The sequence below is a fragment of the Necator americanus genome, chromosome II, assembly GCF_031761385.1.
Source record: "Necator americanus strain Aroian chromosome II, whole genome shotgun sequence".
NCBI lineage: Eukaryota > Metazoa > Nematoda > Chromadorea > Rhabditida > Ancylostomatidae > Necator > Necator americanus.
Window position 1 is genome coordinate 29,460,198 of NC_087372.1, and position 16,461 is coordinate 29,476,658.

The 16,461-nt window shown below is 40.2% G+C and overlaps 1 protein-coding gene across 1 annotated transcript; it reads right to left on the bottom strand.

Annotated features, from left to right (window-relative positions):
- Positions 1 to 2,041: 2,041 nt before the first annotated feature.
- RB195_019882 (uncharacterized protein) lies at positions 2,042 to 2,385 on the bottom strand (the record flags this gene model as incomplete). Its single annotated transcript, XM_064187937.1, has 2 exons — positions 2,042 to 2,190; positions 2,250 to 2,385. 2 exons carry the CDS (start codon positions 2,383 to 2,385, stop codon positions 2,042 to 2,044), a joined length of 285 nt encoding a protein of 94 aa, XP_064043818.1.
- Positions 2,386 to 16,461: the final 14,076 nt, after the last annotated feature.

The window sequence follows — 16,461 nt, forward strand, 5'->3', positions numbered from 1 at the left end:
AAGTATTATTTAGTGTGGGATTATGCTTAGTTAGATGTATTTTTCATTTTTAGCACCATGAACACCTTGAAAACTAAAACACGAATTGAAGCTTATGCGATGCTGAGATTGGTATTTCACTGCTGAGTTTGGTTTTTTTTTCTTGCAATCATTGATTCTATTGTTTTCTTTCTGTTGGAAGAGTGATAAATCATGATCATGGGCGGCGCTAGGAGGGATGTGTGCACTAATTCGTGATCTGACATAGTGTTCGTCAGGACAAAATGTGTTCGTATTTAACTAACTATTTAACTAACTTTTATTCTGAGTTGAATGAATTGAGCAGCACCATGGTTCTGTTTTATTTTAATTTGGTCTTCCATTTTATCTTGTTCGTCTGGACATTCCCTATTTCCTAGAGGTTTAATTTAGGTTTGTTCGCTAACGTAGTTTCCTTGGTTATGATGGTTGGTGCACCATTAAGAGCAGCAAATAGGTAATTCATGGAGTAATTAAGTGCATAGATGTTGAAAATCGATGTCATAGTATCAGCATGAACCGATCTGTCCTGGAAGAGTAGTGAGTAGCGTTGTTTGTAATAAGAGAAGCTTCTTTACAATTCCTCGTGTCATTATATTGTTCACCAGTGTTTTTTGACCATGGTAAGGTCAAAACAGGACAGGAACATTGCTAATCGCAGCGACGAGTGGTGCTAGAAAGGGTCATTCGTCGATCCTTACTGCTATGCTCCACCGCGCTGCTCACGGCGCAGCCGCTAACGCAACTGCTTCATGTCGTTTTGATTCGACTATACTTATTTTCTATCATAACATATCGTGATAAGAATGAGTAATTTCTGCACTAATCACTCAATCAGTGATCACTGCTTAGCCAAGTGCATGATACATATAGAGAAGTGCAAAAAAGTGTTTTATTGTGACTAGTGCTGGAAGTAAAACGAACATCAAGAGTTAAGTGTATCTTGGTTACTTCACCATTTGTCTGTGATAGCAAGCAAACTCTACGCTTCCATTTTGGTTACGATTTATCTGTTTGGCCTAGAGTGACTTGGTTTCGTTCACCTCAACTCGTTGTCAATTTCATACTATGGTGACAATCCTGTGAAACTCATAGGGTATCTATAGCTAGTGTCCCAAAAGCTTTTAGTCCGATTTGATTATGCTACGCTTTCTCCTTTTGTAATGACATTCTTAGCTGAACTTGAGGTGACGTTTGTAGCGTGCTCGATGTTTTATTGAAGTGTAGAATACATCATTTCTTTCGTATTGGTAAGTCTTAATATTTAAAAGCTTAGCTCAATGGCCTTTGATTCACACGAGACGGTGAATGTTTCGTTTACCACCGGAATGGCCGATTTGATTGTCTATCACAAGGTGAACATAATTCTTGGGGCGTTAACGACACTAGTCAACATCTTGCTTCTCTTTGTATTCTTCGCATCTTCTTCGCTACGAAGGGGATCTGAGGTACGTTACTGTCATACTATATAATAACGCGCTTAGTCCGTATGTGTATGTATGTGTGTACTCATAAGGGTGCGAAACTTTCCATCGTTGGGAACCGAACCAACGCCATCCACGTGATAGGCGAACATTCTGCCGCTGAGCCGTTGTCAAGAACTATGTGAACAAACTATGAATCTCTTGATAGGACAGGGTAGTCCAGTCATCTCTCAAGAAGAGCTGGTTGGTTGAAGTCCTGATTGAAGTCACCAGTGCTGCGGGAGACACATACAGAATCGTACGTGAACTTTGTTTTCGCGGATGCAAAGGAAAACTTCTTCCGCGGCAAAAGAACCGCGAGTTTCCCTTGCAGCATCCTGAATGCACTTTTTAAAGGAATCCGCATCGCTGGACTTCTTTTTGGTCCGTACTCCAACAAGAATAGACCGACGTTGGCGGAATTTCGTTCTGCGTTCTTCGTCTTTCAGACCTGCCACGTCGATTTTCGGTTGAAGAGGAACTCCTTGGTTTCTCTTGTGGAACCGTATATTGAAAGAACTGGACGGTGGTGTGAGTCGAACGCAACATCCGTCCATAGCTCAAGATTTTCGAATATCTGACTGAGGATTGTTCCTCGCGAAAACATAGTCGAGCTGATGTTTAAAAGTCCTCATCTTCCGCTTGCGCTGCATTTCAGGCGCTAGAAGGGTTGACTCTGTCACGTGAGCCGATTGCGTCGATAATTCCTCTTAAACATGGAAACGATGATGAGGATCGCCTGTTCGTATAAGTCGAACAGACGGTCACCGTTGTTCGACGTGCGCTCCGCTGGATAATACCATTTTCCTAGCACATGGGATTGCTGTTCGAGTCCCATCTTCGCATTTGCGTCGCCGCAGTATATGACGTAATTTTCGATGCTGATGACGGGCCGATCTCTCATGCACTGCAGCAAAGGGCACACAGAGATATTGCAGAAACCTAGACAGGGCGGTTTGTTGAAGTTCAGTCGATAGTGTTCGGCAGTTCAGAAAATGAAACGAATGGTTGTTCCCAAAGATTTGATGCTCCCCTCAGGCACTTGACATTTCAGGTTATGGGTTTTGGCGACATTCTGGTCGCCAGCACACTACACTCGAACCCCTGATCGCGTTTAGTTAAAGCAGGGGCACTACGTACGTGTATCAGACTCATGTACGCGCCCCCCATTTCGAATAGAAAGATTAATTACTTGCAATCGTTGTCAAAATTGAGGTTTCAGCTCTTAACCGTGTATGGATAACCGTGCAGGTGAAAAGTACCCATATGTGCATGTACAACACTTAGATTTAGCGAGGCTTCAAAACTTACCATGCAAGGGAACGAATTTATAAAATTTTTCTATTATAAGTCTACGGCGAGGCATCTTCTAGTGACAAGTGAGATCCGGATGCACGATATTTCGGATCTCCGCCAGATACGTCAGATAACTAGGACCTCTCTTATTCATTTTTCCTCTGTGCGCAAATTCTCTTTATGCGCAACGGAGATTATGACTCGCTGCCTGTTTCGTGAGATAGAACCTCATTGAACATGTTGAGGACATGCCCTCCGCTGTAATGTATAATTCATTATTGTAACAAATTCGGCCAGCATTTGATGCCTACCGTAGTTGGATCAGTTAGGATTCTCGCTGTAGAGAGTTCCTGGTAGCAGTCACGATCATATACGCCCGGAGGAGTGAATTGACACATGCACACTCGAACAGAGATACTTATATCGCTGTTATATTAGTACAAGGATATGCTAATATTACAGATGCTAATAGTGCTATCCCTTGCTGATGGCATCAACTGCTTCTCTGTGTTATTGATGGGAATCAATCGCGTACTTCTTTACTCTGAGGTTTGTATAAATGGAATGCATACTTTTACGATGAAAGCAGCAGAAATTCTTCGGCAATACTTCCTCAGGTTATGGACACTCTTACAATTCCTATTCGCACTTCATGGGATTGCGCCGCCCAACCTTGGCTACTCTTTAGAGAATACGGTATGAACTTGTACGACATATTAAATAAAGCAATAATTCTCATTCTTCGTTTTTAAAAAGAACAAGGAGACCCAAATTATTGTGATTACAGGGGATTTGTGGCCTCCTACGGTACAGCTAATGATGGGAATCGAACGTTATATAGCCGTTTTTAAACCGGTTTCCAGCAGAACAGTCTTTAAAAGGTGAATTACATATGACAGAGTAATTAGTTGCTATCAAAGATGACTATCAACAATAGTCAAACTTTTTTAATTGTGATTTTCTTTTTCTGAGAGTGTAGAATGTCCGACAACAGTTCACTTTTCATTTACTTTCCAAAGTTATCTGGCAGATAATAATCACAGAGCCTTACTTTCGACCAAAAATTTAGAAGACACTCAACACTAGATAGTTATACTCCATTGTGCTTTCTTTCAGTCTTACACAGTTTATAAGTTTTAGTGTTCTCAGAGGGAGATATGAGAATGCACCTGCTATTAGAGAGCTATTAGAGATAGTGAAAGCTATTAGGGAGGGTGAGCTTTTAGAGGGAAAGTGGTGGTAGGAACAGTATAGAATTAACCTAAAATTTGGGACAAGAAAAAAATAGATTCAAAATATTTTTGTCTAGAAAGATCGGTTGCTGGTTTCCTGATTTCTCATGGCAGTTATCTTGTACTACATTTAACTAGATTCACACTCTAGAGACATTTGAGGAATTTCAACTGTTTTTTCGTAACAATAAATGGCAAAATTCTGAGAGGTGTTCTCCAAATGATTCATTGAACCCATATAAATTTTTACTTACGGATATCCTTTTATCCATATCCTAATGAGCATTACGCATTCTCGTCAGCTTATAGTAGATACACACATTTTCATTGAGCTGTGGTTAATTGTAGCACGATTATGTCCTGCGTAGACAGTTTGACTCATCTTGAACCTATAATCTGTGCTAGTCGTTTGATAGTAAACCCTTCCGCTTTGCTGTGTATAAAACAATGGAAAAGTGAGCAAGGCATGCTAGGCAGTTCAAAATATGTAACAAAGTATGAGTGATCACATCATAGCGACCTCTCTTGTTAGTCGAAAACCACCGAGCTTACTTGTGATGATTTGTGCAGCTGATTTGTGAAAGAAGCAAAATACAAGGATATGGCAACAGCACCAGTTTGGTTGGAGTGTGCTATCTAGCTTTTATTAGGAAGGTGTCAACGGTTCGACTTGTTATCGAAAATCTTCACTTTGAAACTTGGATTAATCTTAAAGAAAAACAAACCTAACTTGAGCATTTGTAGGAAAGGAGTCTTTTTTATTTCCACGTTTCTATTTGTGACTTTTATGCTTTCTTTGGAATACTTTGCTGCCTGGAAAAGACGACTGTTGAAGGTGAGTGGAAAGCTCAGCCTAATGCTCCCGATATTCAAAGGGTCAAATAAAATTTATTTGATTATTATACAGAGAAAGCTTTTGACTTTGTCGTTTCGTCATTGTCACATCGATCAACTTGACTTCTTGAAATTGGTCGAGGGAGAGCCAGTAATTTTTTGAATTGTACCGATCGTGTAAAAGGCTTCCCAATAGCTTTTTCTGCGGCCGGCTGGGCGGGCGGCCTTCCTGAAATGCGTTTTATATCGAGAGGGATAAATGCACTCACGGCTGTGGTTAACCGGTTGTCTGTGAAAAGCATCACGTGTTCGAGCCATCTCAATTTACTTGGCAGAATTCGGTCGGTTTACATGGATTAGAACTCCGACTTCCATCCCTCATTTGTGTGAATCGAGATACTCCTAGCACCACTCTTCCAAGCACTTGAAGACGCTAAACGAGTCTTCTCCCGTCTTAAGAATCGAATAAGTCACTGAAGCACAGCTCTGAGCAAGAATTATTGTGCTAAAGAGATGAGCACAATGGCCGGATTTCTTGGACTTTTCACTACACCCTCGATGCTCTTGCACTCTCTCAAAGCCGCAAGTTTTCTACTGCCTTCTCAATTTAGATTTTTCACACTTATTTCCCAGCCCACGGTCAATGCTGGTGAACTTTGATATGTTCGTTCCGCTGAGCATAAATGGAGCTTCCGATACTCATTGTTTCTCATTGACATCGCCTTTCGTATATCCAGCACAAACGATTCTTCTTAATGCTTAGTATAAATCGAATTTTCTAGAAAATACTTAAACTACTTGTGAGGAGAAAATTGAAGTTACGCAAGTGACATTCAATAACTACCTGCAAAAATTATAAAGTGCGTGGCGAAGTGAATGGGGGAAGAAATGAAAGTAGTTGAGCCAGAAAATTTACCTTGCAAACATCATGAGGAGCCTACTAAACCCAAGTTGTGAAAAAATGAACCAAGTTTAACGGCATTTTGAAAATACTTGAAAACGACCGTGAGATGATTAAAGAAAGGTTGACATGTGGACCAAGAGAACCAGCTTGCCATAACGCGAACTTGTAAAAGAAGACGAGAAACGTTATGTTTTTTTAGATCCTCGCGCGGAATTTTGATGAAATGTTCAGATATCGCATTACTCGCCTATTTATTGACAGAATACCAATACTTAATTAACATTTTACAATACACAATAGTATAAAAAAGGGAAAACAAATGAAAGTCGATTTTATCGACATTCTTCAAGATGATGAGACAGAGCGGCATCTTGTACTCTCGCGGCAACTTGACAAATTTCGAAACTGTGAATGTGGTCAGTCGGGCTGAATCCTTTTGAAAACCCTCTCGATCTCGTGACCGTCCTTCGTTTGATGCGTTCTCAACCCTGTAAGAGACCACTCATGTGATAAGCTTATAGGTAATGGACATTAAGCAAATTGGGGGATAGTTGCCGATGACAAGTGAGTACAACAGCACGGTCTTGCTCGTTCTCTACTGATTATGAAGCCCGGTTTCAGACGGATAACGCATTAAGTGTTGCTGAAGTGTTGATAAGGACGAGTGGAAACGGCTGTCGAAAATATCAGACTTGATTTTCTGTTGATGATTTTCTGTATTTCTGTTTGAATGCAATGCTTGTTCCATTTCCTTTGCGAAGGGCAGTCATTTTTGTAGCGAAGTTGGCGGAGTCATGGCGGGCACAGCGAATGCTCCTTTCTCCGTCTGTTGCTTTTCTGTCTTTAAAATTTTCTTTTACTGTCTCTCTGCAAAGGCTGAGCTCGAACTTGAACTCGTGGTTGCGTATAAGCTCACAATTTCGAAGGAGATAAGTGTTTGTTGGCAGTTTTAAAACTCTCATCCTTGTTCGGAGTAGTAAAGATGTTCTAAGAGCTGGTCATATTCCGCGTTGAAGTTGTTTATTCCTAGATCCCTCCCAAGAGGCGGTTAGCATAGCGAAGTGATCTTAGTTGATGGTGCTAAGGCCAACAAAATCCACATTTCTGGGACTTTGCTCTCCGAGATTTGCGGCCTTTTCTCTTTTCCGTAGAGGAGAATTCTTCTGGAAGGAGACGGTGGCCCAATCGCGTAGAACTATGGAACTTCAGCAGCATCATTTCGGCGAAACCTCTTAACGATCTGTCCTTGATTTGTTCAGTTTCGTTGTAGTACCTTCCACCGGATGGTACTACAGCGAAATTGAGCAGCGTCCTGCGCAGACGGCACTCTCTAAGACAGGTTGCAGGACTCCCCACGGATCTTCTGAAGGAGGTCGCGTCTTCCTAGAATGGACAGATAAAGCTTATTAGCTTAAGCGACACCATCCGCCTCCCTTGCATCTCTTAATCATTAGATTGCAAGCTTCTACGCCGACTTGTGTAATGCAAGAGTATTAATAGTCGATTGTGGTACAGAAGCAGAATGAATCCAACTACATCTCATGGCAGTTGTATGGCCACTTTTGGTCCGCTGTTACCTAAAAAACTGTCGCTTCCTAAGAGACTCTAGTCATCACTGCCCACTTTAAAAGAAGGAAGGATAAAGTCTCTGGCGTATTAATCCACTTACGGTGCGCCAACGTGTTTTATTGCAGTTCATAATCGTTGAGGTTTAGAAGTGTGTATTGGGTTACACAATGACTTATGGATTCTAGCCGATGTGTCAAGTCAGTATTCTTATCCTAGCAGACAAATCTGGTGCCAGTTTATCGACCTCGGAAAGATGAAAGGCTAGGTTTATACTAGTTATGTTTTGAACCATCGACCATGCGATACAGCGGACCTCTTACCGATTGCGCTACCCCCGTCCATGCTCTATATCGTGCACTCTATCCTGAACCCTGTAGGCAATTAGAAGGTTAGCCAAGGTGCTAGGCTTTCGAAGTTGCTTTTTCTTAATGATGATTAATGAATCTGGAGATTTCGTTTCTAGTTATCATTTATGCTGAAAATTTCATGAACGCAATTTTCTTCTAATGTTTTTTCTTCTTTTCGAGGCCCGTTTCACTTGAAAGTGCTATGTCTGAGTGTATCAATATATTTTTTCTTTTTAAACTTGTTAACTCTTTCGATTTTGTTGTGTAATTGCAGGTGATGTATTATTGTGGAAGAAAGGCAACATTCGGCTATTTTTATGCTACTTTTATACATGTTATCAATATTATGTGCTATTTATTGGCGTTCACTTTTACATTAATATGCTACCTCAAGTTATTGTGCTGGATAGACTCCCAGTACGAGTGTATTCTCATCATCGGACATATCATTGCGACATATCTTTGCGTTAACCGTAACATCACCTAATAAAAGCGGTACACTTCCGCAGGTGTAAGGATGCATAGACTATAGCTCCAAATGGCGCAAGTTTGCAGTAAATCCGAGAGTAATCTCAATCATTTGCCATTGGAACGTTACTAGAGAAAAACCACGAACCACCAGTCTTATTAATATTTGGTGGTTTTCAGAAGTGTAATCAGAGAGACTAATCCGTTGCCTTTGGCGCAAAATGTTTTGATGGATTAGTTCTTGTTTCTGAGACGTTATCTCAATCTAAGTTACCTTAGACCGTTGTCCATTTTGTTTCTCTTGGATCCGCTAACAGTGCACACAATAGAATTGCATTTCATTATATACTACACCATTTCTTACAAAGTTTATAGATAACCGACCGAGGAGAGCTGCAGAAATTATGCTACAGACTTTTTCCGTCTGTAACATCCTTTCTGCAGCTCTCCTATGAGCTAGCGGTTCCAAGTCGAAAAGTACGTCATGTTATAAGAGTTGAGGTTTAAGGATAGTAGGAACTTCTTATATTTTTTTTGCAATTAGTTTCTTAATGCATGTTAGGCGATTCCGCTAGTATGTAGTCAGTCGGTTTATAACAATAAAACGCTATCTGTTTTAGTTTGATTAGTGACAAATTATTATTAACAACACCAAATATTCAATCATCTTCCGATTTTCATACAGCGGTTTCTTCTCACTTCTAAACTATCAAATTTATGGAGATTTTGTTAAGAAGTGGTATAGAACATTTTATAGCTTTGTGATGTGTATTTGCAGTTCTACAAATCCATTGCTAACACGGATCAGATACCAACTTATAATTTCTGGGTTATCCGTAACATTGATCACTATACCCAATGGAATTTCATTATTTAGTCAGTACATCGGAGATGTTAGTTTGCTTAAATGTGAAGTTATATTGTTGTGTAGTTATGCTTAGGAGCGTATGCATATCTTCTCACAAGTGAGCCGAGTGAGCCAAGAAAAGAGATCTTTCCGACATAGTTCGGACACCACTTGAAAAGTTGGGTGCCCTCATTTATTTAGACATGTTCCTTACTTGTAAACATGTAATTTTAGTTTAAAAAGTTTTTGCAATGAAGGCACTTTGAGGTTTGCGCTACTTTTAATTCCCAAGACCAACTATTAAGAAAAGATAGCAGTTTTTTTTCTCGTTCCAGTAGTTTCAACACCAATTTAGAGCAATGAAGTAAAAATTTTGTGTGAAGTGATATACATTGTTGGGAAACTTATTTCATGTTCTTTCCACATATATATGTACACAACTGTGAACATCATTCAGCTTCAAACACTACTTACATGCCAATATAACATAGACAAAATTTAAAAACATTACCCGAAGTATGAGTTTTCCTCCTTTTTCCAACAGTTCTCACAGAATAATGATTTAACGTAAAATGACATGAACAACATCAACGTGTTGCTAAGGATAACGTTCTACGTCAGATCATGCAAATTATTCGCTATTATTTAAGCACCCAGTTTCATTCGCGTTTCCAGTCTCTGTGGAAGACATGCTACCCACCTGAGGCAAACGCGTAAACAAATAGACACACAGAAGAGTCATAAAAAGGAAGAGTCGGCGCACCAATTTGACATAGGTGGATCCGTCGCATCCCTTTTCTCGAATTTCGTTTCACACGTTTCACGTTACACATACACACATGTTGTTATGTATTATAAGTATACAGCATATCTTTTTCTTTTTCTAAATTATAATAGAATCACATTTTGGAAGCAAAGAGAACGTGCTCAGATAATAGTTGATAGAACGAGCACTTTAAATGTAAAGAGTGGGTTAGGAGGTAACTAACAGTAGTTGGAAGTATGTGTACCAGCCTATACACTATGGAAGTGGTGTTATAGTTGCAGTAAAACAAAATCTACTTCGGTTAGAATGTGTGTTCGATAGAAAAAGAGCTTCGAATATACCTTAGGTTTGCGACGCCATCAAAAAATCTTCGACATACCTCTTATGTGTGAATTCTTCTATTCATATAATTATCTATATTATTTTTCACCGGAATTTTCGCAACGAATTTCAAAGAATTATCTTACGGAGGAGAATGCCACCTGTAAGTGAATTACTGCTTCCATATATACACAAATTTGAAGCTAATTGGAAAACGTGTTTGAACATACACGGCTCAAGAATTTTGCAAAAAGCTCCTAAGTTTTCATTTTCTCACTTCCAGCTTCCTCTTTTTACCTCATTCTCCAACTAAAATTACAGAATATGAAGTAAAATTAAGGCTATCCAACAGGTTTTCTGCATCTTTCTTCTGGTATAATATTTCATAAAAGTAATCGTTAAATTCCAGGTGTTCTATCTATTTGGTCGTGTATGGCTGCAACGATAACAATCAGGTTTCAAAAACAAATATTCTCCTTAATTTTTCTCTTTGTGTCGAACATTATAGCTCTTTCTGGAAGAGTGATGCGCAATTGTAGAAAGGTTGCCGTGATCAACTCCATTTCCTTGGTGTTCTCACGCAAAATATTTATTTAACAATTATTGGTTTATTGTCTTTGTTGTTATTCTTTCATTAAGATCTAGATGTGATACGAAAAAGGTATATAGACTGCAGAATTGCAGCTTTTTTTCTGTTCGTCAATAAGATCGTTCTATGGTTAGTTTCCGTTACTTGTTTAGGTTGTAGCTTGACCAAATCCATTTTTTTTTCATGGCAGCGCAACTGAATTAATTATATCTTTGTAATGCGAATGTGATTATATTCAAACTTCATTCCGTTTTCTTTCGTTGACTCTTTCGTACGTTTTAAGTGGCTTTTAAGCTACATAAAACATAAATAGGAATCATAGTCATAAATGGTTTGCTTTATGATCATCGTTTAATCTTCCTAAATATGATGTCCTATGGTGACGTGCCCCAGATCCGCTCCACGGACGAGCGGAAGGCATCGGTGTGGAGGACCCGGAGCTGACTGCCCGGAATCACAGAGGTCGCGCTAGCTCCAAACAGCAGCCTACCCCCTCCAAACCCTGCGGGCTCGCGGCCAGAACCCTGTTCCGATTCTCCTCCGATGACCTTAGCCCCTATTCCCTTTGTCCCACTCCAGGTGGCAAGCGGTATTATGCGACAGTATTACATTGCGGTTTATCATTGAAACACCAATACAAGTTTATGCTTAAAGCACTAATCGGCCCATGTCAAGACGGTTATGCAGTAGGTGGTTGTTGGGTCAAAGTAGTGAGTGGTTAGTGGTTCGAACTCGTGCAAGCCAGCAGTGGTACATACAGTTATAAGTGGTAAGTGGTTAACGCTTGAATTCTACACGCAAAACGCCCGCGTGCGCTTTGAGAAAGTCATGCCGGGCACTAGATATGGGGCGGGTGTAGCGCAGTCGGTGAGAGGTTTCGCTGATCTGCACGATCGAGGATCAAAACTGCCCTAGCGCCAACCACGTTTTTCATGACTCCTGGGTGTATGAGATGGCGCCAGTCTGGTAGGACCTAACCACTGGCTTGACAACATCGGCAAGCTCCAGCAAGTCACTAGCTAGAAACGCGTTCGTAAACCCCAAACGATTCTAAATTGAAGTGAACGCGGTCGGGCACCCAAAGTGGATTTACTAACGCTAGACATTTTTTCCTTTCTTTTATCTTAATTCTCCTGAATTTGTCGATTCTTCTAGGTCATGAATTGTATAAGTGCTTTCATGCGGAGAAGATTTTGCAGCAATATATCTTGTTAGTCAGATGGGATTTTTGCTCTGCTTGATGCAGTTTCCAATCAAATTAAAACAAGACTGAGTTACATTTGTGAAAGTTCAATAGTCTGAAAAAAGTTTAAAAATTTTTTTTAGAATTTTCTATTGTGGCATCTATTCTGTGTCCGACGTTCCGACACTCCGTTCCTCAGTGGTCTGAGACTGATAGAACCTTGGCAAATTACCATACCATATCGGTTAGCAGAGGCGGGTGTAGTGTAGCGGTTAGAGGTTCCGCTTCCTGCACAATCGATCGGAGGTTCGAATCCGCCCTAGTGCTCACCAAGCCTTTCATCCCTCCGTGGTCGATAAATTGGTACCAGACTTGTCTGGGAGGATAAAAACACTGAGTTGACACATTGGCTAGCCCCCACAACTCATTGTAGAAGCCAGATACACGTTCGTAAACCTCAAACGATTCTGAATTGAAGTGAACGTGGGGCGCATTTCAAGCGGATTGATCAACGCCAGAAACTTTAACTTTAACTTTATCGGTTAGCATCTCAGAAATCCGAATGGGTTAAGACAGCAAAATCTGCTGAGTTTCCTCTCATTTTCGTTGCCCGCCTCACGACTTACGTGCCGACCAGTCCAGTGCTCTATCTCCTTAGCAAGACTCCAAACTCCAGTCTAACAGCGATCTGGCCTCTATTGACCTTCCTATATACAAAATGAGACCTATAATTAGTAGTGTAGGAGGTTCCACGGATATTATAGGATGCTTCCTAAGCACAATATTTGCGCAAGTATTGACCCATATAACTGCCCATTTAACCAGTACCCGTATGCACACTTGACAAGAGACTGTGTCATGGAGTAATTCGGCGTCGAAGCACTGTATACGAATGCATCTAGTGACTCTGCGATATAGGCTATGTTCGAACTGCTAAAAGAAAATATAAAAACCATCAATTTATACAGACTCTCAATCTTCCAATTGATGGTTCTTCTCAAGGCTTCAGATGCTCCGGTAATTACTTTGCACAACTTAGAGGTTTGGCTATGGGGCAGCTATTGGCTCCTATCTTAGCTATCTCATTTTTGGCCATTATTGAAAAGCCTGTTCTGGAACTACGTCCTTTGTTCATCGGCGATCGCTTTGTCATCTGCACTACCCAAGGGAAGATGGACAGGTATTTGATTTTTTGAACAGACAGTCCGAACACATAAAACCACAGAACAATTGGCTTTCTTTTCTTTAGGTCAAAGATAGGATCTTGAACAGTCGTACCAAACGAAATGGTATCGTTCGTAAGATAATAACAAGAAGCTAAAAACATCTTAGTTCATTTTCTGTCGGTTCATCCACTTCAAATAAAGAAAGTTCTGCTTAACAACATGTTCCGCAAGGTAAAATCCGTTTGTAGTGGATCTGAGGAGAGAAAGAAATAGTGAACTTTGGCTCGCGAAATCGCTGTTTCTAATGGTTATGAAAGTCTGAAGCAAGGCGTTACCGAAATGCACGGCAGGAAGACCACGGCAAGTGGAAACACCCACCACAGGTAGGATACCTTTCTGCTTTCCTTATATCTTCAATGAAATGAGCGCTGCCATTAGGTGGTGACTGAGGAGAGCAGACTTGGATAGCTCCCGTTTCGGTCGTTGATATACCACCGAACAATTTGAAACATCAGCTAGTTCCGAATCGTTTGTACGATACTATCTGCGCAACACCGAATTTCATTATTTGTCCCACAGGTAGACAAGGAGACTGCTTGGATTCCGACGTAATCTACCTTATTTCTTGCACCAACTGCGGTGACGAGTATGTCGGTGAAGTGGCACGACCGCTATATGTCCGCATCAAAGAGCATGTGAATGGAAACAATAGTTTGCGAGAATGACACCTTTAGGTGCCCAAAGAACACTATGGAGCCGATTTTGAAATCTGTAGGTCGATTCAAATCTTAGCGCACGAATCCAAAGCGTTGGCTCAAAAATCGCTGGAAGCATCTTGTATCCAAGCCGAAACCCTAAAATGAACCGCAAGAGCGAACGTCTGTTGTTAACGCTGGAACCCGCACCATATCTCAAATGGATTTTCTGATCCGAATAATACATTACGATCATTCGCTCCCGTGATCGGTCAGTCAGCGGTCCATTTTGGGGGTCTCCGATCCAAGGTGAGCATTCAGTGTAGTCGCTAAGGTGGTGATTGAAGCAAGTATGGTGGAGTTTATTTGCTTAGTTGTGGACAGGTTTGATCGTTTAAATCGTGAATTGAATCGCTCATTTCAGGTTCTGAAGAAGGCAATTTTACCGAAACGTTAGCCAATAAAATTATTTAACAACCCCTTGTACAGCTTATAGTTATGGAAGGTCAATACACATCTCAAAAATCGTTCAAATAGGTGAATACAGAAGAAATACAAACTGTAATCAGTCTTAGTCGTCTTAGTGTTGAAGAGACAAACTTTGTGGGTACACAAGTAGAAAAAATACAGATGGAAGAATGGATCCAGAAGTATGTCCCCAGAACACAAGAACATTTATACTCTTTATTTAGTTTGTTTGTGATCAGAATGTGAGAATCATCGAACACGTTCATAATCAATGCAGTTGAAAACTGTTAGCTGCAAGAATCTGGAAGTTGTGGATGAGAAAAACAAATGAAGTATCGCTGGTACCTTAGAATGAGCAGAAGTTGGCTTTGTAACTTTGGAACCCAGAAGTTCTAAGGCTCAAAAGTGCCTGCGCTTTGTAAGTAACCGGAGATGCAGACATTAATCCCAACGAAAAGTAAAACTGTTTCCAGAACCGGCTTTCATAAAAAGTCATATCTTATTATGAAGCAGGAATATTTCTTGTCATAGTGTAGACCTTTACTATTTATTTATTTATTACGTTCAAAGGCGTGCCAAGAGTAAGAGGCAGGGAATGAATACAAATAAACAGTAGACAATCCAGCAACAAGAAAAGAGTAGAATGAGAATGAGCAGGGATAAGTCACGCGAACGGTGAAGGCAAGGGACGACTCAGTAATTAAAAAAAAACATATTAATTAAGTGGAAATTAAGACCCTTGAAAAATGAGGAAGTGTAGGTAGGTTATAAAAGTTAGCGGCTTCCATTCACATCAGTCAGCAAAATGCCCTCTTAGCAGAATTAATATGTTCATTAACAGGTCACCGACAGTTCGGCAAGCGGGTATACTGGCTCACCCCGCTCAACCGGTGAGTAGAAAAGGAAGCACTAATATTATAAGCTAGGTAAAGAAGTAGAGGGGAATACCAACAGTGCAGAGAAAGTTCAAACAAAAGGTCAAAGGAACTACGCATTAGACTGATTCCTGCTAAAAGTAGAAGCAGATAGAAGAAAAACGTAAAGTTAAAAAAAATACCAATCAAGCTACTAGTTACATAAATAGTAAAACAAAAGACAACACCGAAGACGAAACAAAAAAACGAAACAGAGGGCCAAATGCACCGAAAAAGGCTGATATAAAGACGAAGTCGAAAGAAAGACTAGAAAATCGAAAGCAGGGAGCAGGCGGCCGGTCTTAGGATGCTATACGAACTGGCATGGTTACTGAGGATGATGAGGAGATGAACTGTCCTTCAGGAGAAGCTGAAAAAAGGAAGGGAGAGTTTAGGGAATTTCGAGTTTAAAAAGTTGGACTAAATCAACTTTACTCGGCCTTCGTTTAAAAATCCTGCTGCTTTCGGCCATAAGCACGTGTAGGGGAAGAAGACGGAGCCATTTGGCAGTACAGACGAAGAACGAGTTAGAGAGGTGAGGAAATGTTCGGCCAAGGTCTCTGTTATTAAATCCAAAACCCCTGTTCTGGTACTGCTAGGTCTAAACACCCAGTATTTACTGGGTAACAGTTTAGTTTCGTTTCGAAAGATTCGGACGGAAAATATTAAATCTGAGATTATTCTTCTATAAAACAAAGGTTTTAATGCTAATGTACTCAATCGATCAGCGTAATTGAGTATGTTTTGGTACTCGTAACCAATTCTAATGAAAACTCGTGCTTTGTGAAAGGTTTTTGGACTTTATGTGTAAAAAATAAAATAAATAAATGTGAATAATGTAAATCTTAATGTATCTTTTGGCATAGGGACTCCAGATCTGAGAGCAGTACTCCAAATGAGGTAAAACAAAAGTTTTATACAAAAACGTAAGGATTTTAGGATCATTGCACCGAATATTACGAAGGATTGTGAATAGAACCGTGAATGCTCTTTTTAAGATATTGTCAATGTGAATGGAAAACTTCATCGAAGAACTGAGCCATACTCTTAGATCCTTAGTGGTATCGCACTTTTATAACAGTATCTCAGTATTATCATATAGTTTACTGAGTCGCCGTTGCCAAGATGCAACACACAACATTTGGTAAGATTAATTGCGATACCCCATTTGAATGCCCAGAGAACAACATTATCCACTACAGATTGTAACTGGGAGCACATTGCATACCGATTTTCAGAGCTGTAGATACAAAAAATTTTAATATCATCAGCATACAACTGTGCTGTGACATTAAGAAGAGCTCTAGGACAAGCTGGCAAATCAGATTTGTATAAAAGAAATAGTAATTGGGAAAGTACTCCATCTTGAGGTACACCACTT